The 27172-nt window shown below is 36.0% G+C and overlaps 1 protein-coding gene across 5 annotated transcripts in view; it reads left to right on the plus strand.

The window, feature by feature from the left end:
- The window catches only part of Sytl5 (synaptotagmin like 5), a 334702-nt gene that overhangs the window by 235083 nt on the left and 72447 nt on the right, over window positions 1-27172 (plus strand). For all 5 annotated transcript variants that reach the window (XM_045141096.1, XM_004665735.2, XM_045141095.1 and 2 more), the window contains one exon: window positions 26053-26168. In XM_045141096.1, the coding sequence (XP_044997031.1) occupies window positions 26053-26168 (116 nt within the window). The remainder of the gene's footprint in view (window positions 1-26052; window positions 26169-27172) is intronic.

Raw genomic sequence — 27172 nt, forward strand, 5'->3', positions numbered from 1 at the left:
ACCATTTAAGTTCTTTTATTATTCACTTTGGATACATCACAATGATTTGCTTAAATGATCATCTGCAATTCATTGTCCTTCATGAATAGATTCCTTTTCAGTACATCCTTCCCTGCCATTAGGAAACATCCTGTACCAGATCTGGGAGAAAGAACATTGTTTATATCATCAATCCATGGGTTTCATCATAGCCCTTTATTGATTTCAAAGGAATTCTTTATGTATTCATCATACAAGTTGCATTGTCTGCCCATATTTCAAATCTTTTTACTTGGCTCTTCACTTCTTTAATGATAACATTTGGTAAACGGAAATCTTTAATTTTCAGTAGTTCAATTTGTTAGTATTTTCCTGTATGAGTGGAATTTGTTCTTGTATCATGGTACAGAAAGCTTTCCCTGTACCCAAAATCATGCTACCATTCTGTGTTTTTCTGTCAGTGTTATTTCACCTTTAAACTTTATACTTATTATCTACTTATAACTAATTTTTGTGTAGTCTGTGAGTTAGGGATTGATTCTTATATTTTAATATCAGAATTATGCAGCAATTTATGGCCCAAATATACTTATTAAGTTGCATTTATTGTATTGTCTAAATCATCTTTACTCTTGATGATTTTTGTTTTCTTTTGTTTTTTGAGGTAGTTTCTCACCAGACTGACCAGAAATTCTGTAGTACCAAGCTGGCCTCAAACTCATAGTGATCCTCCTACCTCTGCCTCCTGAGTGACTGCTGGGATTAAAGCATGTGTCATCACTCCTGGCTATTCTTGCTGAATTTTGATTTGCATGTTCACTCAGATAATGAGGGCATTATAGTAAACCCTCTTAATTATGACTGAAAATTTTCAATTGATTGTATTTACTTTTTATGTTTAGATTTATGATATGTTTATACTACCTATTTCTCTGTCTTAGTTGCCACATCTGTTTACTTTCATTTTTAAAAATGATTTTCTTCTGCCTAAATGATACTTTATATTATTTCCTATAGTGTATTTCTGTTAGTTATTAATATCCATGTCTATTTTATGCTGGCAATTGGGACTTTTGTACTCAGGGAATTGTAAATGCTAAGAAAGCCCTTTACCACTATCGTACAAACTTGATCCTTGTTTTTGTATGTGTGTGTATATGTGTGAATGTGAGGGTGGGTGCATGTTCATGGAGGCCAGAGGAAGATATTGGATGTCTTCCTCAATCACACCCTATCTTACTTATTTGGATATGTTTCTTTTAAAAAAATATTGAAAATTAATATATGAACATATTGCAGATTCGTCATATTGCCATCAGGTTATACTCCTATGTATTCTCTTCCCCACCCCCATTCCCTTGAGGACCCTCCTCAGTGAGGGTATCCATAATCACTGTGGGGTCATGAATGTACCAGTCAGTCACTGTGGGGGAACAATGTATCAGAGAACCAGTTGCCACCCTTTGCCTTTTACGTTCTTTCTGCCTCTCTTCTGCAATATTCTCTTATCCTTGGAGGACATGTTATAAGTCTTTAGTGTTTAGCCATTAGCAGCCTCTGATTTGATGAGTTTTGAGTCTCCTCAGTGTCATTTACCATCTGCTTGGAAGTAGTACTCAGGCTAGCAATCCACCACTTCTTCTGTGATGTTTCCTAGGCCTTGGCAGGCTTGATAGAGGTGACTCTTGTTATAACAGGCAGCTGACTTCCTTTGCTTGTCATTCTGATGAATATTGGGTCTCCCTGGTATTTGTTTCCCTGTGTAAAAACCAGATTCTCTAGCCAAGACTGAGAGCAACATAAAGCAAATGAGATAAGCATACACATTTAGAAGACTTTTGGATGTGCATAGCCTTTCCTTTTGCCAAAAAACAGTGAAAGATTCCCTTTAGGGTCTATGACTTTCCAAGCTATAGGCTTCTGATTTGGTTCTTAGTACAGGGCATGAATTACCTCCCACTGAGCAGGGTGATTACTTCTATATCTTATGTGCTACTATTGCACCAGTGTGTACATCATGCCTTGCTGGTTGATTATATAGCATACAGGAGCCACTGCTTGTTTACACTGTTGGTAACTTTTATCCTCTAGAAGCTCACATAGTCCTTTCCAGCACCATGTCATCTAGCCAGCAGTGAGTTAGTTGGCTTCCATCTCAGTTTCAGTATAATCTCTTGATCCTCTGTGAACATAGTCTGTGGTGTCTTCAGCAATGAGGTTCAAGTGGGTAACCAAGTGCTTTATCAATGAACTATATTGCTTTGGGGACCTTATGGGCCTCCCAGACCTGTAGCTCACCTGTAGTGGGGAACTCAATTTGGGCACTGGGATTTATCAGCAACAGCCTATGATTTTAGGGTCAAGCTTTCTTCACCCATGCAGGGTGCTTCTACCAAAATTCATTCATTCATATTCTCTCTCTCTCTCTCTCTCTCTCTCTCTCTCTTTCTCTCATGCACATACTTTCTCTCATCATACCTCTTAATTAGCTGACAAAGAGGTAGGTTTCTATGGTACTGATTCATACCATCATTAGTTTTGTGTATCTCTTACCTCCTTTACTCTGCCATCACAAGACCCTCAATCCTCTGTATTCTGTACTTCCATTTGCTTGTGTACTATCCTATTCTTTGATCCCTTCCTACATCTCCTATGTCCAAGCCTCATTCTATCTTCCTAACCAGTATAACTTATGTGTACTACAACTTTGAAACAAATCAAACCATTCCGTGTTAGGATATCCATATGAGAGAAAACCTGTGGCATTTGTCTTTGACCTTGGGTCACCTAACTTACTACAATTTTTTCCATGTCCATCCATTTTCCTGAAATTTTCATTTTTCCTTACCACTGAGTAGAATTCCATTGTGTATATGTATCACATCGTTATTAACCATTCTTTAGCTGATAGATATCTTAGCTGTCCATTTCCCAGCTATTGTGAATAGAGGAGCAACAGACATGGCTGAGCAAGTATGTCTATCACAAAGAGTATAGCCTTATCATATTTGTCCAGGAGTGGGTTGAATGGTAGATCTATTTGAGAAGCCTCCCAACAGATTTCCACAGTAGCAGTACAAGTTTTGACTCCAAATAATACTGAGTAAGGGTACCTCTTTCGCCACACCTTTACCAGCATTTAATGTCATTTGATTTTTTGATAATAGCTATTCTTACTGGAGTGAGAAGTAATCTCAGAGTAGTGTAATTTGTGTTTCCCTGATCAGTAAAGATTGAATATATGTTTTAAATATTTTTTATATATTTGAGAGAGAGATAGTTAGAAAGAGAGAATGGGCACGCCAGGGCTTCCAGCCACTGCAAATGAACTCCAGACACATGCACCCCTTTATGGCTTACGTGGGACCTGGGGAATCAAACCAGGGTCCTTAGGCTTCACAGGCAAATGCCTTACTGCTAAACCATTTCCCCCCCCTAAGATTGAACATATTTTCAAATGTTTATTGGTTGCTTGTATTTCTTTCTTTGAAAACTTTCTGTCAGTTTCTGATCCAGGTTTTGAGTAGGTTTATGATTTTTTAATGTTTTTTGAGATTTCTAGATATTGGACTTCTTTCACATGTATTAATGGTGGAGATACTTTTCCATTCTGTGGGTGATATACTAACTAGGCTGACGGTTTTCCTCTGTCATTTCGACTGTACCATGACTGAGATGGGAGGGGTGGTTTATCTCTTCAGGTCTCTCTATATTCTGAAAAAGAAAAATGATTCTCCAACAGAGAGTAAAGTCAGCATACGTTAAACTGGATGTGTACTATTAATTTAAAGAGAATTTTATGGATGTAGCTCCACTTTTAGCCAAAGACTAGTAGGAGCTTGACATTGGTGAGCATAATCTTTGTCTCCATAGGATTAAGACCTGGTTTTCCCACTTTACATATGGATTCCTTTCCACTGAACAGATCCCTTAGCCAATCAGAAAGCCATTGGCTACCCACCAAGGCTGTATACCACAATTGCACTTGTAGTTCTTGTCAGGCTCATAGTTTCTGAGTAGTTTAGACCTCTGGTTGCTCACTCCATTATTGTTCACTTTCCCTCAGTAGCTCATGTAGTGCTTTTTAGCACTAGATGGGAACTGTCTCTCTTCCAGATTCCAGCCAGGTGTTCTCTGTCAGCAGCATATGGTGTGTTCAACAACAGGGTTTACGTTTTACCTCAGGTAAATTAAGTGCTCTGATAGAAGCCCTCTTGTTCTGGAGACATCAAAGGTCTCTCCAATCAACAGCATGACTTGGGTAGCACATACTACTGTACTGTGAGTTACAGGTCAGAGCTAAAGATTTTAAGGTTAGGTTTCATCCCACCCTCTCCAGGGCCCTTCCTTTCAGGTGTTCCCCCTATACTCCTGTTAGGGTTCAATCTTTAGTCTACCTTCAAGTAGAAAGGTTTATATTGTACCAGTTCATTTAGGGTTTAGGTTAGTGTTTATTTCCTACTACCTTCCCTCTTCCATCCCCCAGACCCTTTCATCTGTATTGCCTGGACCTCAAGTTGCCTATTATGCCAGAAACTCAAGCTGATCCAGGTTAGGAACCACAGATGAGTGAGAACATGCAGTGTTTTTCTTTCTGAGATTGTATGTGTTTGCTTAGTATGATCTATTCTAAGTCCATCCATTTTCCTACAAAATTAATTGTATCATTTTTTTCTTACTGCTGAATAGAATTCTGTTGTATATATGTACCACAACTTCATTATCCATTCTTCCAATGATGGGCACCTGGGTTGTTTCCAGTTCTTAGCTATTATGAATTGAGAAGCTATAAACAAGATTAAGCAAATATCTATGTAGTGAAGTATGGAGCATTTAGGGTAAATGTCCAATAAGGGAATAATTGGGTCTGCTGGTAGTTTTATATTCATCTTTTTCAGGAGCCTCCATATTGATTTGCATAGTGGTTGTACAAGTTTCCATTCCCACCAACAGTGTATGAGGGTTCCTCTCCAATATTTGCTGTTTTTTTGATTTTTTTAAATAATTTCCCTTCTTACTGGAGCAAGGTAGAATCTTATAGTTGTTTTAATTTAATTTTCATGTCCCTGTTGGAGCAGGATGTTGAGCATTTTCTTAAGTGTGTGCTAGCCATTTGTATTTCTTCCTCTGAGAATTTCCTTTTCAGTACTCTACCCCATTTTTTCAGTGGGTTGTTTGATTTTTCTATTGTAGATTCTAAATATTAGGCTTCTGTCAGTGGTATGGCTGGCAAAAATTTTCTCCCATTCTGTGGGTAACTTATTGGCTCTGCTTATGATATGTTTGTCTGTGCAAAAGATTTTTAGCTTCATGAGATACCATTATTTGAGAAATTGTTTAATTTCCTGGGCTACTGGTACATTGTTCAGGAAGCCCTTTCCCATTCCTATATTTTAAAGAGTTCCACCTATTTTTTTCTCTTCCAGTAGTAGAAGAGTCCTGGACTTTTCTTTTTGGGGAGGTTTTTGATTAACTTTCTAATTTCCATTAATGTGATAGGTTTGTTTAGGAGATTAATCTGCTCTTACTTTAGTTTTGGTAGATGGCATGTGTCTAGGACTGCATCCATTTCTTCCAGATTATCCAATTTTGTGAAGTAGAGGTTTTGGAATTATGTCCTGATGAATCTTCTGATTTTCTTGATGTCTGTCATGACCTCTCCCTTTTAATTTCTGATTTCATTCATTTGAGACTTCTCTTTTTTTAATTTTATCAAATTGGCCAAAGGTTTATCAATCTTGTTTATTTTATCAAAGAACAAAGCTCTTCCTTTTGATTTTTAATTGTTTTATTGGTTTCCATTTTATTAATTTCTGCTCCCATCTTGATTATTTCTTTTGTTCTGGAGCTCTTAGTGTTCGATTCTTCTTCTTTTTCCAATGCATAGAGGTAGACAGTTAGGTTATTAATTTGGGATCTCTCTGTCTTTTGTATGAATTTTCCCCATAGGACTGCCTTCATTTTTTACCATAAGTTTTGGAGGTTGTGATTTCATTATCATTCAATTCTAGAAATTTCTTTTTGATTTCTTGCTAGCCTATTCATTATTAAAAAGTGTGTTGTTGACTGGAGAAATGGCTTAGCAGTTAAGGCATTTGCCTGCAAAGACAAAGGATCCCAGATTGATTCCCCAGGATCCATGGAAGCCAGATGGACAAGGGGGTGCATGTGTCTGGAAGTCATTTGCAGTGGCTGGATGCCCTGGCATGCCCATTCTCTGTCTGTCTCTCTCTCCCTCTTTCTCTCTCTCAAATTATATATATATATATTTAAATGTGTGTTTTCAGGCTCCAGGAACTGTTGTCTCTTGTTATTAGTCTTTAATGAATTGTGATCTGATATGATGCAGGAAGTTATGTCAATTTTCTCCAATTTGTAGAGGTAGGCTTTATGGCATAATATATAATCTACTTTTTAGAACGTTCCATGGGTTACTGAGAACAATGTTTATTTTGTAGAATTGGGGCAGAAAGTTCTATAGATGGTTGTTAAGTCTAGTTCATCTATGGTGTTGTTGAGCTCTATTATTTCCCTGTTAATTTTCTTCTTGAATGATCTGTCTATTAATGATAGTAGAGTATTAAGTCCCCAACTATGATGGTGTGATGTTTATTTCTGTTTTGTTGTCAAGTAGATTTTGTTTAATAAATTGTGGTGCACTTGTATTTGTCACGTATATATACATGAATGTGATGTTTTCATGTTGGATCATTCCATTGCTGAGTAAGAAATGGCTTTCTTTGTCCTTTTTGGTTACTTTTAATTTGAAGTCCATTTTATCCAATATTAATATAGCAACACCTGCTTGTTTCTTACTTTCATTTGTTTGGAAAATAATTTTCCATTCTTTTACCCTGAGGAGGTATCTGTCTTTAGTGGTGAGGTGGGTTTCTTGAAGACAGCAGACAGAAGGGTGTATTTTCTCTGATCCACCCTCTTGTGTCTTGATGGGGGAGTTAAGACCATTAATATTTAGGATTATTATTGTGAGGTTCGATTTATTTTCTGCCATGATGGGGTGATTTATGGGGTTTGCTGTTTTCTTGGGCTTTGTACTTTTTGAGCCTGCTCTAGTTTTGGTTATTGTGATAATCTTTTTGTAGGCTCTTGAAATTGTTTTGTTTGACATCTTTTGTGTGGATTATTGACTCTAGGTTTGGCTTTATGTTCATATAATCATAGAGTTGACTTTTTTCATGAAAAATTTTACAATCTATTATGAGAGATACTTTAACTGGACACAGTAGTTTGGGTTGGAAGCTATAGCTTTTTAGACTTTGAAGTGTTCCATTTCTAGGACCTTCTGGCTTTCAGGGTTTCCACTGAGAAATTTGAGGTAATTCTGATGGAACTGCCTTTGTATGTAGTAAGTTGTTTCCCTCTTGCTGCTCTTTGCACTCTTTGTTTTCATTATTAAGAGTTTTAACTATGATGTACTTTGGGGAGTTTCTTATTTGGTCCTGTTTTTTAGGTGTTCTGTGAGTTCTTGTATCTGGAAGGGCCTCTCTTTTGTGAGATAGGGAAAGTTTTCTTCAGTAATTGTGCTGAATATTTTCTCTATGCCTCTGGGTTGGATTTGTCCACCTTTTGGTATACCTATGATCCATATGGTTGGTCATTTTAGGACATCCCACATTTCCATTGTATTCTATTTGCCTGACTTTTTGAACCTAGCAATGTTTCTGACTCCAAATCACTTTTTTCTGTCTTGTTTCCAGGTCAGATGTTCTGTCTTCCTCATGAGTGATCCTGTTAGTGAGAGGTTGTAGAGAAGTTGTTTAAAGCTCTGTTGATATTTTTTTCTGTTGTGTTACTTTGTGTCATGTCCATCTCTTTTTTTGGTTTGAATTCTGATTTTCTTGATGCTTCCTATTATTCATTCTTGCATTAGATCATATTTTCATTAAGGGTAATTAACTCATTATTGAGATTCCCTATTTGTTGACTCATCTTCAATTCATTTAGATCTCTTTTGAAACTTCTTTGGTTTTCTTCAATTATGTTAAGTCTAGTGACAAATGCTGAGCATTCTAAAAGATAATTCTGCTCAACTTCATATATGTGATTGTTGTTTTTTCATCCAGTTTGGCAATTCTTTTGATCAGGGTCATATAGCTTGTTGTGTTTTCATTTTGGGATTCAATTTCTGTTGTTTCCTCTATGATTTCATTGGAGGCTTCCATTGTAGGACTAGGAATCCTTGGTATAGATATCTCAGTTTTCAGACTTCTTTTTTTTTTTTTTTCACTGTGATCTGCCCATCTCCAGGAAAGGTCTTATTGTATTGAGAAGAAAGCAAGCATTGGTCCCTGTAGAAACATACACAGAGGAACCATTTGTTTATGGGAAAGCTTTTTCAATATTATTGTTATTTTAAAATATTTATTATTGTTATTTATAATCATTCTACTATATAATAATGTCCCAGTACTTCCTGTTTCTATCAAACTGAAATTAATACTGACTAAACAACTTCTGCCTTCCCTTCCTGCCTTACTCTCTTCCCAAGTCCCTGGCAACCACCATTTCATCCTTAACTTCTGTTAGATCAATGGTTTCAGATTCCACACATTAATTTTGCCATCTATTACTTGCTTTACCTGTTTTAAGTTAAATTATCCTCCAGTTGTATTCATGTTGAATAGTATCTATTGTGCCTATGTACCACATATTCTTTATCCATCAATTTGTGGACAGTTAGGGTGAGTCCATTTCTTGGCTATTATAAATAGTGCTATGACCAAAGTAAGAGTACAGAGATCTCTTCAACATACTGCTTTTATTTTTTAGATATATGCCTAATAATAAGATGGTTGAATTATATGGTAGCTCTATTTTTAATATTTTGATGAACCTCCATATTATTTTTCAAAATATTCACTTTTTATTGAATCCAACATTGGAAATGTTTAACCTCAATGAGTTGAAGATTCTGGTTTCCAATATTTATGTTTGTAAATCACTTATTAATATACTCTAGCCAAGGGTCTTTTTGTTTTGCTTTTGTTTGTTTGTTTTTGTCTAAGCAGGGTCTCTTGCCCAGGCTGACCTGAACTCTCACTGTGGTCCCAGGCTGGTTTCAAACTCATAGTGATTTTCTGGCCCCTGCATCACAACTCCTGGGATTAAAGGTGTGTGCCACTATGTGTGGCTTAGCTATCAATATAGTGTTACATCTTATTTATGTATTTTTGATGGAATTGAGGAGAGGAGAGAGAGGGGCTTATGACTGTGCCAGACCTTGTGCTACTGCAAATGAACTCTGTACACATGCACCATTTTGTGCAATTGGCTTTACATGGGTACTGGAGAATCAAACCTGGTCTAGAAGTCTTTGAAAACAAGCACCCTTAACCACTGAGCAATTGCCTCATGCCTTCAAGGTAATAGTTTTAGCAATTTTTATTATTCCTCATTTTTCTATTGGATTTTTAGAAGTTACCACTGCATGTTTCCATCTAAATTTCTTTATATTTACCGAAGAATAAGTGTATCTTACACTGTCTTAATCATCTTTTATCCTATGTTACCATTTCTCAGACATACACTCTCCTCTTTTTTTAAGGCTTTGTACCACAGACTGGACTGGAACTCACTAAATAACCCAGACTGGCCTCAAACTAGAAACAATCCTTTTGCCTCAGTCTAGCCAAGCCACGTGACTATAGGTATGAGTTAGTATACCTAGCTCTCTTCAGGTATTTCACCCCATCATATGTCTGTCCTTCACTCTGTGTATTTCACATATACTACTTAGTCATAACAAATATATTTTATATATGTCTCATTATTGCTATATATTTTCTATCCTTTTTTTATATCACTCAATTCCATTTGCATGGTTTATCTTCAAGTTTAGGAGGCTTTCTTTTGGTTCCTAATTTGCTGTTAGCCTCATCAACTTAATCTTCTTTTTTCTTTCTATTATTAGTATTAACAACATATTTCATATGGATACATAATGTGTTGGTACCCTCTTTTCCCTTGTCCCTGCCCCCATTTCACTGGGGACCTTTCTCAGTGAAGTTGCTCATCATTGAAGACCACTTAAAACTTACACACCATGGCTCAAGGAATTTTGTGGAAGAGGGGGTGGAACGATTGTAAGAGCTGCAGCTTGAGACATCATGCCCAGAGCCATTCCCTCTCCCCCAAAAATAACTGACTGGTGCCCCCACAATCCATAAAACACAGCTTAATCATTTTTATCTACTTTTTAATTTTTAGCTTTTTTTTGCCAGTTGAATTTTAAAATACAATATTGTTTTTCTTTGCTAATAATTGGCTAATCTTGTTGTTGTCTTATAATCATTCAGTAATCTATTTGATGTTATTTCAAAGTCTATGACTTATAGCTCCATTATCTAATTCTCCTACAGAGTCATTTCTATTGTTTGTTATTTCTCTTCACATGACTCATGCCTTTCTTCCTATAATCCTGGCAGGTTTTGACTGATGGCCATCTTATATGAAAAATGGTAAACGATAGTAAGTGTTATATAATATCTATCAGCTGAGAATTTATAGTTTTTTCTTCTGGAAAGGAACTAGGAAGAGGTCACTGTATGTTCCTGATTACCTAAATTAAGACTGAAGAAATTTTGGGCTTGAGACCTCAGCGTCCATAAAGACTATTATGTTTCTGCATCACAGTTATACCTAGGAAATAATCTTTCATAGTGTAATAACATGTTTATTAGACAAGAGAGAAAACTGATTTTATGAATTAACATATATAATATTAATAAAGTTTGAGTGAATAATATATTTTTAAAAATTGTCATGATTGAGTCTGTGCAAATAAGAAAGAGTTCTTTTTTAAGTTTCAAAATTTATTTATTTATTTGAGAGAGAGAGAGAGAAAGACAGAGAATGGGTGTGCCAGGGCCAGCAGCCACTGCAAACAAACTCCAGATGCATGTATCACCTTGTGCATCTGGCTTATGTGGGTCCTGCAGAATTGAATCTGGGCCATTTGACTTTTCAGGCAAAGACCTTAACTGCTTAGCCATCTCTTCAGCCCCCAAGCAAGAATTCTAACACTGAGTTATATATCCAGTCCTTGAGATTGAAAATATGGTCTTTGTGTAGCTCAGGGAAGCCTGAAACCCACTAACCGCTTTTCTTTGCCTCCCAAATGCTAGAATTATAGGCCTATGCCACAACACCCAATGTAATAACCAAGTTTTGAGTTTATGATCTCTCATCATATCTTTTCCAAACAGATTGTGTCTAGCTGATGTTTGACATTTCAGTACAATTAGGAAGAAAATGAAAATTTTAACAGACAATTGATTTCCAAATGCAAAGTCTCAGGACTGATGGAGGAATTTCTCCATAATTATTTCTCCAGTTCTTATACAGTAGTTTCAGATTTGATTCTTGGTATTTATTCTTTCCTTTTTCTTCAGTCCTCTTTTACTCCCTTTACACCCCAGACTCCCTTCACTCAGACTAGACTAACTAGGGCCTGTGACCCAGAAGCCTTTCAATCAGTTACACTGAGACTCAAACTTTAGTATGAGAAGATTTTTTCTCTTTAATTCAATATCACTTGTAATTACTGAAACATAATTTTTAGCACAAGATCTAAGGGGCTTACGTTCTTGCCATCAGGTCAATTACTAGACAATATGGATGGTACATAAAGATTTAATTCATTGAAACTTTTATGTTAAAGATAAGTGTCACCTTCACTTTAGGTGGTATTAATAACATACTAACTTTTATCATGTTCAGTGGAGCATGGGGATTGTTATAGAAGCTAGCCTTCCTGAATAACTTAGACCATATATGGTATATATTTCATTTATCTTATTTGTTGTGTTTCTTCTTCCACTATATTATAAACATTATAAAATATAACCATAAGGAAAGTATTTTTGAAAGTCTGCATTGTAATGTCTATAGTAGTTACTGAATGAATGTTTATTCAATAAGTAGATGGATAGATGGATGGACAAGAAAGGGAAATGGTGAATGGATGAGTGAGTGGCTCCAACTTAAAGCATCTCAAGCTTGAGTAAGGGAAACAAATATATAACAAATGTAATTTTCTTCTATTGGAAACATGGAGTTCAAAAATATAACAGCCAGCTGGGTAGGGTGGCACACAGTTTTAATCACAGCACTCAGAAGGCAGAGCTAGGAGGATTGCCAGAAGTTCAAAGTTAGCCTGACACTGCATAGTGAATTCCAGGTCAGCCTGGACTAGAGTGAGACCCTACCTCAAAACAATAAAAAATAGACAAAAACTCACAAGAGCCATGCCAAATATATTTGTTCCTGACATAAAGAAAATTCTACTTATCATAGAAAAATGCAAAAGACAAGTTGTCATCAGAAGGTATAGAAATAAATAATAACAAATTAAATTAAAGACTATGTCTTTCAGATGTATTAATAAATAACTTCCATAACAATTTTATTCATTTTGTTATTGAAAGAATCACTTATATAAACCCAATCATCCACCTGTCTAATTTATCTTGATATATGTATCCACTTCTGCTACACATTTATACTTAACCAATTGGTATACAAGGAACTAAGGACACAAGTTTAAATAAAACATGAACTGCCTTCAATGGCTTCATAAACTAAGGTGGCAGATGAATTTACTGTGCATTGTTTCATCTATAAATGAAATTTTGAATGTATTAAAGTGATACAAGAAGAAAACAGTTTTCAATGTGTGACTCTTATATCTATCTGTCAACAACAATTTATCTATAGTTACATTTTTCTGCAGTAGCTGGAAATTGACATGATGAGTATTTAATTTAATATTTCAAACTTCATGCTTACTTTTCAAACTGAATATCAAAGTAAATTACTGCTGTAATATTCCAGCTACCACTTTGTATGCTCTCAGGGACTAAGACTATCAGTATTGGCAATATCCTACTTGCTATTCATGGAATTATTTTCATAAAGGAAGCATGAATGATACTGTGTTGGCAGAAAATGCCCTTTGTTTGTTATGAGAGAATGTTACAGCTGCAATGGACTGTCTCCATGTTTAATAGACCATAAAATTGAAATTCTAACCCTGACCTCTAAGAGATAAGATGAGTCAGAAAGTGACTCATTCTCTAATCAGTTGAAAAAACAACCTTTATTGCCATTTACCTTGGACTGGGTAAAAGTAAAAATATTTTATTTCTGAAGTATTGAAATGATTTTATCAAGAACTAGTGGAAGCAGGCTATGCACTTAAAATGATCTCAGAGGTTTCTGACATTTTCTCCAACCTCCTGATTGGAACAAGTTGGATGCTGAAGCTCTAATCTTTTTTTTTTTAAATATTTTTTGTTCATTATTTATTTATTTATTTGAGAGTGGCAGACACAGAGAGAAAGACAGATAGAGAGAGAGGGAGAGAATGGGTGCGCCAGGGCTGAAGCTCTAATCTTAAAGTCAAACTCTATAGAAACAGAATGAACAAAACTTTGACGCTTGTTTTCTATCTTTACAAAGTGCATAAAATTCTATAGGATTATGTTAGCTACAGTAGTTGTTATCTAATACAAACAGAGTTATAATTAATTTTTTCTCATTAGCATCCAACTGAATTCAGAAAGAGTCAAAGATAGAAGCAACATGATAGAGGAATGAAAATGAAATACTTTAATATTATATTAAGTAGCTGATTTTATATTCATGCCATGTTATAACATAACAGGTTCCTGTATGTCCTTGTGAAAGTCTTTGTCTTTTGTAAAAAAAGAAGGATCCTGGGTTTGAGGAATTGGTAATGATTATTGCAATAAATGAAATATAATAATGACTATCAAAAGCTCAGAAAATAATATGTCAATGAATAGAACATACAGAGAAAGCACAGTATGCAATGTATACTTCTTTGTTATGAAGAGAGAGGTACAATCCCTAAATTCAGAGAAGTTGGTCTTCTGTAGGCCTCATTTTGTTAGAAGTTGTCACTTATAGGTAGGCCATGGTGTTTAGTGAGACAAAATCTCAGAGCTCTAGCCTCCCACAAGATTATTTACAGCTATAATAGGCTACAAAAATAACAACAACAATAATGTATCATAATCTTGTATAATCATAGATAAGCATAAGGTAAAGGTCAAGACACAAAATCTTGAACACCCTGTTTTTTTTGTTTTTTGATAACGTGAATAACCTGCTGCTTCCTTACCAATGGCAACTTTAGCCTTGCTCTATTCTTTTTTTTTTTTTTTTTACTTTTAGAGAAGATTTGAGACATGAATCATAGAATTATCTCTACTTCCTGATTTTGTCTAATCCAGAAACAGCCTCTGCTTGAATATCAAACCTTTTAAATACTCTCTTACTGAAATGCCTCATTGTTCTTTGTGGCTTGTGTTTTCCTTTACTCCAATGAGCAAGAATCTCTACTTGTTCACCTACAGATAGGCTCCTGGTGTTCTTCCTGGATGAATATTGGCAGTTTCTAAACAGGCATTGCAAAATTCCTTCTTAGTTTAGCATATTTTCATAATACCACAATGGGAAGAGTCACATCAGAGAAATACCAAGTGCCCATGTTTTTTTTTTTTTTAATTATGGTGAAAAAATGTTTTGAGTTCCTTGACATGCTACTTTTAAATCACCTTTTACAGGAAACTAAGTCACACCAAGATAGCACTAGAGATAGAGTCCAGAATCAGAAAATTTATTTATGTTGACATGGACTCAGGATAATAACTTCCGAATTCTGAATACAGAGCTCTGTTAGCTCAGAGTTTTTATAGACAGGATGGCAGGAAGTCTGACATCATCTTGAATTCTTTATGATATTTGTGGGTTACAAGCTTCTAAGGTTACATTATTTGGAAGCACAAACAAAAAAGTCCTTAACAATAAGTAGAACAGAAATCTGTTCAGGGTGTTTTTACTAATGGTTTGATCTTGTAATATATCTAACTAACGCAGGATGGGACTCAGTGACATGATAAGGATAGGACATGGTTGTTTACATTCTTTTCAGTTTAGAATCTGTGGTGTTTGCAAAACATTTCTCAGGACAGAAAGGGGAAAGGGGCTTTAGTTTGATTACAATGTCCTCACTATATCCTATCAAATATGTGTGTGTGTGTATCAACCATTTTGATGCTTTATTTTAATGCCTATATATACTCAAGAGTTTTTTTTTTTGTTTGTTTGTTTGTTTGTTTTGGTTTTTTGAGGTAGGGTCTCTCTGGTCCAGGCTGACTTGGAATTTACTCTGTCATCTCAGGGTGGCCTTGAGCTCATGGCAATCCTCCTACCTCTGCCTCCCGAGTGCTGGGATTAAAGGCATGCGCCACCACGCCCGGCTAAGAGTTTTTTTTTGTTTTTTTTTTTATGGGATGATAGCTAACATTCTATAGTATGTACGGTATACACTTTAAAAATAAATTTAAAGAACACACGTAGTTTGAGAATTAACACATTTTCGTTTTGAATTTTTTACTCATTTGCTTTATTGCATTTGGATATTTGAGTAATATATTTTCAAGTTTTATACCTTTCAACATAATAGAAATGGAAATAATATTATATATATTCATTTTGAACTGTTTGCTGATAATTTTCCTACATGTATTGTGGATGCTTAAATTAGATGTCCCCAATAAACTCATGTGTTCTGAATGCTTGGTTCTAGCTGATGGTAATTTGGGAGGTGGATCCTTGCTGGAGGAGGTGTGTTTCTGGGGAAGGGCTTATGGGTATTATAGCAGCTCTCCTTGCTAGAGTTTGGCTTACTCTCCTGCTACTTCTTTATACCTGCTATGTCAGAAGTGATGTTCAGCTTCTGCTCATGCCATGCTGTCTCCTGCAATCATGGAGCTTCCCCTCAAGACTAGAAGCTAAAATTAAAAAAAATAAATAAATAAAGATAAAAAAAAACAATTTCTTTCCTTCCATCAGTTGCTTTTGGTTGGATACTTTATTCCAGCAATAAGAAGGCAACTATAAAATGTATATAATGTATTTTAATCATAATCTTCTAAAGTTACTTTATAACCTTGTCTACTCCTCCTTTACCCTCCCCCCCCAGTCACTGAACTCCTTTTTCCAACTAATCCCTTCTCTAGTTCAATGTTTTTTATTTTTTCTTCTGTCATCCATTATGGGATGTTGATGGCCCCAATCTTGTAACAGTTACTTTGTCACTGCTGGGGCAAAATAACCGACCACAAGTAGCTTAAGGAAAGAAAACGTTTAATTCAATCTACAATTCCAGAGGGTAGAATCTACCGTGGCAAGAAAAGCATGGTATGAGTAGACAGCTGGGTCATATTACTACAATAACAGGAATGAAGTGGAGGGAGAGACAGAGACATAGTATATCAAGGTCTACCTGCAGTGGCATACTTTGTACATCAGGGCTCAACCTCCTAAACTTTCCAAAACCATTCTGAATAGTCACCAACTGGGGACATGAGTTTATGGGGGACATATCACATTCAAGCCATCACAATATAAACATACTGAAATGTATGTATATGTATTTATTTTCTTGTTTGTGGTATAAAATGTATTTTTTACTGTTACTTCAACAAGAAATATGTGATATGTGTTCCCCATATAAATGAATGCAAAGGCTGGAGGAGAATGCCAGGTGTCCTTTTCTTAGTGTTCATCCATGTATTTCTTTCCTTTGAGAAAGGGTCTCTTACTCAAGTTGGAGAAGTTATCTGTCAGTGAGCTACTGTGATTCTATAGTCTCTTCCCACCCACCCTCACTGGGGTTATAGACATTTATGGTCATGCCTAGTACTTTTAGTGGGTTCTGGAGAGTGAACTTGGTGATATCCCACCAGGGTAGGTCTCATACTTAAGTTGCAAACATTGAACTGAATTGAACAATCTCCCAAGCTTAGCATTTTCCAGTTTATAAGACAACAAATGATAATTTCTTTTGTCTGTTGGTTGTGCTAAAAAGACTGGTGATATAACTTAGTGTAGAATACTTGCCTAGAATGGCTATTTTTCTTTCATCCCTAGCATGAAATATTACTTTTAGGCATAAATGAATATTAATTTATTGTTTTAATTTACCTTTTCCTGATTACTATTGAATTTGGGTGCTTATTCAAATGTTTATTGGTCTCTTGTGGTTCTGTTTCTATGACATGGCCTTTTCATGATATATTGCAGGTGTTTTTAATTAGTTTTCTATTATGCAAGTACAGGCAGTTTGGTACCATTATTAGGCTCATCCGTGACCTACCCCCTCCCCATTGGCCCCTTCTTGTTGAGTTATATGGGTCATGCATTGTGGAGTTAGCCCACAGATATGGGTAAGATAAATGTCTCTGCATATCATGACCCAACATGTGGCTCTGACATTCTTTCCGCCCCCTCTTCTGCAAAATTTCCCTGAGCCATATTGTGTTCATTTTTGGTCTGCTTCAGTGATGAGGTGTTGGGGCCTCTGGGGCTCTGGCTCTCTGATTTGGTAGGCATTTATTTTTCTCTGTGTTTGTCTTCTTCCCCCTTGCAGTTCTTTCTTTCTTTCTTTCTTTCTTTCTTTCTTTCTTTCTTTCTTTCTTTCTTTCTTTCTTTCTTTCTTTCTTTCTTTCTTTCTTTCTTTGAGAGCGACAGACACAGAGAGAAAGACAGATAGAGGGAGAGAGAGAGGATGGGTGTGCCAGGGCTTCCAGCCTCTGCAAACGAATTCCAGATGCGTGCGCCCCCTTGTGCATCTGGCTAACGTGGGACCTGGGGAACCGAGCCTCGAACCAGGGTCCTTAGTCTTCACAGGCAAGCGCTTAACCACTAAGCCATCTCTCCAGCCCCCCCTTGCAGTTTTTAATGACATTGTTACTCTTTATCTTTTAAATATACTTTGCTATTCTTTATGAGCCCCTTCATCTCTAGAAATGCTTTTGTCTTAATTCTATTTTGTCTTTCTCAATACAGCTGCAGTAATTTCCCTTTGGTTCATAGTTTATATTTTCCAATCATTTAATTTAAAAATTTTCAGTGTCCCTATGTTGAAAGTGAATCTCTTGTGTACAGTGCATAGCCTCCTTAAAAGTATATGATATATGTTAATTGATGCAATAGTAGTTCCACTTCTTAGCTTTGTGAATCATACAGCAATAAACATGGATATTCATATATCTCTGTGGCATATTAAATGAGTCTTTTGGGTATATACCCAAGGGTACTATGAATGGATAAAGAATATATAGTACAATGTGTTTTTTTTCAGTCATAAAAGAAAAATTAAATCATAACATTTGCTGGAAAATTAATGCTCCTGGAGTTCATCATGTTAAAATAAATAACTTGGGTTCAGATATACAAACATTGCATTTTTTTGTCACATGTGGAATCTATATTTATGCCCGTGTGTGTGTGTGTGTGTGTGTGTGTGTTTGCATGCACGTACATGCAAGTCATCAAATCAGAAAAGGTAGTTTGAAAGGGAAGAGTGTGCAGAAAAGCTAATGGAATTCGTGTCAAATGAAAGCAAATGGGAGTACTAGTTAGGGGAGAGAAGGGGGCCAGCAAGGGAGGTAAGGAAAATAGTGGAGAAGGAGGGAATGAAAACACAATAATGAAAATAATGAAACTTATTACTTTGTATTCTAACTTGAACAGTTAATAAAAATTAAAATATATGTATAACACTTGATAAATATATACTTTTGTACATGCTCTATAGACACATATATGATGACCCAATTTCTGCACATAGCTTTTCAAATCATATATTTATTTACAAGATCATAGAAATACAAACAGAGACAGAGAGAGTGAGATAATGGGTGAGCCAGGGCCTGTATCTGCTGCAAACAAACTCCAGATGCATGTGCCACACACATTGTGCATCTAGCTTTATGTGGGTACTGGGGGCTCAAACCCAGATCATTGGGATTTGCAGTCAAGCATCTTAACCACTGAGCAATTTCTCCAACCCTGGATATAACTTATTTTAAAATGTAATTTTATTGATTTATTTGTAAATAGAAAGTGTGTGTGAGTGAGAAAGTGGGAGGGAGTATGGGCATGCCAACGCCTCTTCCCACTGCAAGTGAACTTCAGGTGCATAACTTTATGTGGGTACTGGGAATCAAATGTGGGCTTGTAGGCTTTATAAAGAAGCTCCTTTCACCATTGAGAAATCTCCCCAGCCTCTGTATATAACTTTTAAAATTAAATCTAACAATATTTTTCCAGACTTTAGTGTACAATTTTTTGTGGTTGCTGTAATATTTACATTTATTTATATTACCTATAATTTGAGTTGAATTTTCTATTTCATCTTTTGTACAAGTATTTCATATGCTTTTGAAAAAATCACATTACTCTAGAAATTACAACATTCACTTTTAACTTTGCAAGTCAAAATTTTGCCTTTCTTCTAATGACTTTGAGGAATTTGGTACTCTTAAACCCCAAATATGTATTTCCTGGCAAATATATAATTTTATCCTACATTATAGGCATGTTTTATCATTTAATCTAATCATTTAGATATTATAATTCTGTTTATATATCAATGTTTGTTTATATTTATCAATTTCAGCATCCCTTTTGGTGTTATTAAAGATTAAACTAGGTCCTTTTTCTCTACCATGCCCAGCCCCCATAATCATATTCATATCTCAAAGCTCTTTTACCTTCTGAAGAATACAATCTATTTGCTGAAAATTATGTTTTCTTTATTCCTGAACAGTGGTTTCTATGGATATGCATTATAGGTTGATAATTCTTTTGTATGAGAATCAAGCAAATGCCACTTCATTGAAAACCAACTAATTGCTTTCTTTGTAGGTCATGTTTTCTTTTCTTTCTTTCTTTCTTTCTTTTTTTTTTTTTTTTTACTTCTTCACTACTTTTAAGAATTTCTCTTTGACAGGAAGTAATCATCAGGTTTACCATATAATGCCTAGATATTTCTATTCACTTTCCATACTTGGGCAAGAAATAACCTAGACCATCATCTCTATGTGGCCAGAGTATCTGTCTGTAGCTCCAAACACAAGTTCTGAGATAAAGCAGGAATGCAATAAATACATAATATGTGGTGAATAATTTTAAGAATAACTCCAACTAGTTTTCATATAATTAATATATTGAAACAAATTTCTTAACATATTTAATGAGCATATATTATGGCAGGTGTCTTCAATAATGATAGACGAAGGAATAAAATTAATATTTTCATCACTATTCTTTTTTACAGAAAAAAAGATTTCTCATTTTCTTATAAATCTAATGAAAAATTTACTTCACATTCATGTTTCCCAAGAGAAACTTGAATCCCAGGAGTTTAATATTAAATAAAATCAGAGCCTACAAGTTTTGAATACTCAACAGTCATTATTCACCAATAATAAATTTAACTTACTGTAACTTCTGTCAGACCCATTCTTCTGAGTTCAATTTAGGGGAAATAAAGAGTCTGTTTCAAACCTTAAGGTTTTCAAATACTACAATAATGGTAGAGAGATATATAAATTTTATAATGGGAGTCCTTAATTAAATTATTTATTTATCATCTTTTGTGATGCAAAAACCTAGGTAGACATTTTCAAGGTAGAAATCTGACTCAGATGAGCCCCTTCCCCTCTCCCTTCTCTCCTCTTTTGTTTGTTCTTTTGTCCAAAGATTTATCCTTCCCCTCTGGGGTTCACAAAGACTGCCTTTTCTAAAGCTGCTGTCACTGTTCCTTCCACCCACCTGAAGTGCTAGGACCCAGGATGGGAATGTGGGAGAGTAGTCACATCCAGACTTACAACTTTTGTTGTGTGAGTCCATAGTAAAGATAACATAACCCTGGCTGGGGTTTCTTCCCTATCTGCACACCACATCTTGTTTACAATATGCTATCTAGGTAACTCAGCCATAAGCTGACTCCCCTACAATAGTTCCCTCCCCATTTCTTTTTTTTTAATTAATTTTTTTTGTTCATTTTATTTTATTTAGTTATTTGAGAGTGACAGACACAGAGAGAAAGACAGATAGAAGGAGAGGGAGAGAATGGGCGCGCCAGGGCTTCCAGCCACTGCAAACGAACTCCAGACGCGTGCGCCCCCTTGTGCATCTGGCTAACGTGGGACCTGGGGAACCGAGCCTCGAACCGGGGTCCTTAGGCTTCACAGGCAAGCGCTTAACCGCTAAGCCATCTCTCCAGCCCAGTTCCCTCCCCATTTCTACAAGCTTGCTTATTGTCCAAAGAATTTCCTGCATTTGCCCAGAGTCATGTAGCTTTAGAAACTGTCTATAAGGGCTGGAGAGATGGCTTAGCGGTTAAGCTCTTGCCTGTGAAGCCTAAGGACCCCAGATCGAGGCTCGATTCCCCAGGGCCCACGTTAGCCAGATGCACAAGGGGGCGCACGCGTCTGGAGTTCGTTTGCAGTGGCTGGAAGCCCTGGCGCGCCCATTCTCTCTCTCTCTCTTTCTCTCTCTCTCTGCCTCCTTCTTTCTGTCGCTTGCAAAGAAATAAATAAAAATAAAAAAAATTAAAAAAGAAACTGTCTATAAAAACACAAACCTACTAGAGCTCCAGGATGGAGTAATTTGGAGTGTTCACTCTCCCCGTCACATTGGTTATAATAAATTTTGAGCTCTCCAACCTCTTCAAGTGATGCTTGGTTTTTCTCACTGGCTTAAACCTGAATTTCTGCAACATTTTCACTTCTCTTTTATTCCTGCTACTTTGCTCCAAATACACACACATAGGTAAGCATATGAAATTCTGTGCGTTATTGCCATGTACACTTTTTTCCCTGGGGAGACATGGACACATGTCTATTCATCCCAGATAGGGCTCAGATGACAGACAGACCAAAACCAATCTTGGTGAACCAGTTTCTTTGTTGGGTTACTTACAAAGCACAGGTGAAGGGTTACTTACAGAAGCTTGGGAGACTGAAGGGCAACTGTATCACCACAGAGTCCCACTCCATCCTGGATAGCAATCTCATGGGAGCTGCATTATGTAGTCCCACTTTGAGATAACCTTTGCTTCCTATGTAATCTAGCTTTTTTTTTTCTCCCAAGACCACTTGAAGCTAGGAGGGAGGGAAAGGGGGGAACAATTTCTGGAAATCCAGGAGAAGGTCTTATGACCCTGCTATAGTTCTCCATCTTCTAAGGTGTTGTCAACAATCATTACCATTACTATAAACCTGTATATCACGGTTTTGCTCTGCTCCAAAGTTGCTATCAGTACTGGGCCAAAACATTCTTTACCCGAAGATGGTTATGTTATACCCAGAGGAAAAACGCCATTGAACAATTATTCATTATTATTTGGCTTTCATACGGTTTTGTCCTTCCTCAAAGCTTCACTGTAGTTGTGAGTTATGAAACTCCTTCTGATGATATTGCAACATGAAAAGCAAATGGGCTTTCAGTATACTGTATCTGCCATCATACTTTTGTAACTTTGGGAAAGTTTTTCAACCCAACTGAATTTCTGTTGCCTATCTATAAGCTTGGAATAGTACCTGCTACCTTTAAGGTCATACTGCGGATTAGAGATAGCTTATATAAATGCCTAGAACATTATCTGGTACCTAGTATGTCTATACCACCCAGACCTGAGAAGTGGACAAAGGCATAATCCTAAGGATCTGTTCTGATGTGTCAGAGCTCTGAAATGACAAATGACTCAAATTTATATCTGAGGTGAACAAATATGAAGTCTATAGCTGTTGTTCTCACAGGGTTATCAAGAGGTAATAACTAACAATTCTGAGAAAATTATATTTGTGTTAGGTGTTGGCAGCTCTACATGGATGTAGTAAAGTTAGTATGGAGGTTTGTTTTCTGGGGAATGTGGATTGCCACATAAGACTGCTTTCAGGGTGCTACCCATCCCTTCCCACACCCTAAGAGGAGAGAGAGAGAGAGCATGTGTGGTAAAAGCCTTCCCAGAACAAAGAGAAGACAACTAATAGTCTTGGAATGTGCCCTATAACTTGGAGTGTATACATAGCCACCAGGTAGCATAGGAAGCTCAGTAGTTGCCACATGGAGGAGACTATGGGGCCTGAAATGTACAGAGGAACTTATGGAGGGTATAAAAGACAAGGCCCTGCTACACTTGAGGCTCAGCCTTTGAATGTGAAACCACTGGACCTGTGCCAGAGTACCAGATAAAAGCAGCTTCCTGGGCTGGAGAGATAATTCAGAGGTTAAGGCAAAGCCTAATGACCCAGTTTTAGTTCCTCAGTACCCACATAATGCCAGATGCATAGAGTGGCACATTCGTTTGGAGTTAGTTTTCAGTGGCTGGAGGCCCTGGTAAACCCATTTTCCCTCTCTCTCTGCTTGCAAATAAATAAATAAACATTTGTCTCTCCTCTTTATCGCTCTGCTTTCAAATAAAGAAGTAAAAAATATTTTTAAAAAGCAGCGTTTCCTGCTGTAAGTATCAGTGTCCTTTAACCTCAGTGGGGCACCCTGCTATGAGAGAGAGAGAGAAAGAAACACTAAGACATTAGAATGCCACCACTGGGTGGTTTTCAATCACTGAAGGATAGTATCCCACCTGTTCTTGTTTCATTCTGTGTAAACCTGGTCCTATTACAGAGGTCAACTTTTTTTTTCTTTTTCTTTTAAACAAAATGCCAGAAAACAAATATTTTAGGCTTTGTGGGCTATGTGACCTAATGATACAGCTATTACATTTGGAAGTTACAGCACACAAACAGCCAGAAATAATACATAAGCAAATATACATGGCTGTATTTCAATAATGCTTTATTTATAGACTTTGAATTTTGAATCTTACATAGGTTCTAACATGTCATGAAAAAGTATTGATTTTTCTCAGCTATTTAAAATTTTAGAAACCATTCTCACATGGTAAACTGTACAAAATAGGTGGTGGGTAAATATGATCCATGTGTACCTGTCTCTGCTAAATTTTTGCTTTTTATCTTTTTATAAACTTCAAAAAGCATTTGAATTGAATACTAAGAAAAAATATTTTTATGTTGAATTATCATAGTTATTTCTGATATCTTTTTCTAACCCTGCATCTCCACTGCATCTCCATGATACCCTGATCATTTCTTATTCCATGTATTGAAGCAATTTCCTAATTGGCATCTTTGTCCCTGATTTGTCATTTCATTGTATTTTTCTCCAAAAAATATACCATTCAATCTGAGCTTTAGAATAAGTTCTCCATTGCCTCCAGAATAAAATTTCAGCTTCTTAGCCTACCATTCAAGGATTTCTATTACATGACCCAGTCCTGTCTGTCAATATTATTTTTTACTACAATCTTCTACAAACCTCTTACTTCAGTCATAGAAACTTATTTACCATTCTCAAAATGATTAGCTGAAACTATTTCTTCATGTTTAATTAGAAATATATTTGAATGACATAATAACTTTTATGGCTGTTTAAATACTTGTTATAAGCCTAAAGAGGGGCTTCATAGTAGAACAGTTGTTATAGGTTGAACTCCAGGAATCTCACTCCAAAATATTTACTGAGTACAGTGCCAAATACTGTTTATAGAGATGGTTAACAACACAGTCAAGACTTCTGCCAGCACACTACTGGTAGTAATGAAGGCTATGAAGTTAGAAAAAATGGGTAAGTTGTACAAGTGATGCAGGATTAGTCATTCATTCATGTAATAAATGTTACTAGAAGAAAGGTAGAATGGCTCAATTATTTCATGGTATATACATGTGGGAAAATATCACAGTGAATCCTATCAATTATACAATTGATATATTAGTAATTATAATAGAAACCAAGAAATGGAAACCACTTGTGGAGAGCATCGTCAATAAAATTCTTCTAAGTGTAAGGGGGAAAAGATGAGTCAGACAGAGATTGTTCCTTAGGGAGTTTATAGTCCAGTAGAAATGAAAAGGCCTGGACAGAAATAGCTCTGAGATTAAATGCAAAATTCTATAGGTCATAAAATAGCAAACATTAAGAGGATTATAGGAACTTCAGGAGGTAAGATAGTGATTTTACATAGTTATTTAGGTAAGGTTTAATATTTTATTATTTATTTACTTAATTGAGAGGGAAGAAGAGAGAGAAAGAGAGAATAGGCATACCAGGGCCTCCAGCCACTGCAAACAAACTCCAGAAGTATGCCCACCTTTTGCATTTGGCTTTACTTGGGTACTATAGAATTGAACTGGGTGCTTAGGCTTCATAGAGAAGCACCTTAACTACTAAGCCCTCTTGCCAGCCCTAGGTAAGGTTTAAAAGACAGGTAGGACCAAAGATTCTTTCACATCGTTAGCATTTCAGTTAATTATACTTGTAACACATGCATATTGAGCTGGAGTTTTCCTTTTTGTTAGTTTTACCATTGCCCTAGCATGGGTTGCATAACTTCTCTCCTGGAGTACTGCAATAGTCTTGGTGTCATTTTCTACTCTAAATGGCCCAGTGTTCATGTTACATCAGGAATCTGCAACATGGTTTAATTGTTGCATTTGTGTCATTTGAAACGTTCGTTGTTCCTCATTACTCATACTAAAGATCTTGTAACTATGAAATCAGTGACCAGGAACTTGAAACTTAGGCCCTACTTCTTAGTATAATATTCCAGCTCTACTAATCAGCAGCAGTGTGAGGCGAGGCATAACATTTTATTGTATTAAGTCTCTATTTCAATGTCTATAAAATGAGGATTGCAGTATTTATACAAGGTTGTCATCTGAATATAGATAAAATATGAGGAGAAATTGGCAGCTACGCTTGGCAGTACAGGCCTGTAATGCCAGCTTCTTCCTGCATAAGCAGTTTGTAAATACAAGGACTGCCTTGATAGCTTTGCAAAGATCTATCTCAAAATAAAATTGAGAAAGGTTTGAGGATACAGCTCAGTTGGAGAGCTTTTGTTTAGAACATGTAAGGCCCTTAGTTCAACCTCCAGTACCACAAAAAAAAAAAAAACAAAGCAATTAGCAAGTGTCTATGAGATAATATACTGTCACTATGATTAATACAGCAGTAGCTATTGTTATAACCATAAATACTCCACAGATTATAACTGAGTCTCTAAATAACTGACTTAATTACAGATGTTTGAAGGTTACTTATGTGTTTAAATAATTTAGTTTTAATGCTCTCCCACTTTTCTATGAGTAGGCAGCTAAGAATTATAACTGGAGAATGGTTTTTTGAAGAGAAGGCAAAGCGTTTTAAGCAAGTCAATGTTCTGGGCACTGATGTTGTTCGACAGTCCATCTTAAGAAGAAGTCCAGGTAACTAATGTATCTATTTGGCTTCAATAATTTTAATCTGCATTTTTATGGGCTAAATAACTTCCTTGTAATATGTTGCATATGAACATGATTGGATCTTCTCAATACCTTAGGTCATTTCATAATGTGGTATCATGAAATCTAAGACTGTAATACATTTAAATGATGGAGAAATTAGTAGAAAATAAGATTTATGCTGATTTTGCCTATATTTGAAATATTGATATTTTCAAATGATCCATTTATCATCCAAACTTTAATTTTAATATATAATATATATTTAATATTTTGTTTTATTATTTTACTACATTTTAATATTCTAAGAAAGTAGCAACAATGATGAATTAAATTATTCATGTTGTGAAAGTGATTGTTGATTTTTCAGCAAGCTTTAATTCAGATTTTCTTTTCTGTTTTTATTTTTTTGTTTTAGAGAAAGTGTGTGTCTGTCTGTGTGTGTGAGTGAGAGAGAGAAAGAGAGAGAGAATGGACATCAGTGGCATCAAACTTAAGATGCTTGCGTCACCTAGTGGATATGTGCGACCCTGAGTTTGCCTCACCTTTGTGCATCTGGCTTATGTGGGATCTGGAGAATCAAACATGGGTCCTTAGGCTTTGCAGGCAAGCCCTTAACCTCTAAGCCATCTCTCTAGCTCCAGATTTTCTTTTAAATGGTTATTTTTTTCTAATCCTTGATTCTCAAACAAGCACTGATATTGTGTCCTTTAATCCCATTCCCCAAAGGGAGCATTGAGAATGTCAAGGTGCACCATTTCTGATTCTCATGATGACTAGGTTGAGTCGTTGACATTTAGTGGGCAGGAGTCAATATATGCCAACTGTCTCAAAATGCACAAGATCCCTTCAATGAAGTCAATGAAGAATTGTACTGATACTAAATGCAAATGACACCTAACTCAAGAAGACTTTCCAATGCACTCAAATTAAAATCTAAATGGCTCAATCTTAAATAAAACTGTTGAATGAAAGCATATTTCTTATAT

Source organism: Jaculus jaculus, chromosome X (genome assembly GCF_020740685.1).
Source record: "Jaculus jaculus isolate mJacJac1 chromosome X, mJacJac1.mat.Y.cur, whole genome shotgun sequence".
NCBI classification, from domain to species: domain Eukaryota; kingdom Metazoa; phylum Chordata; class Mammalia; order Rodentia; family Dipodidae; genus Jaculus; species Jaculus jaculus.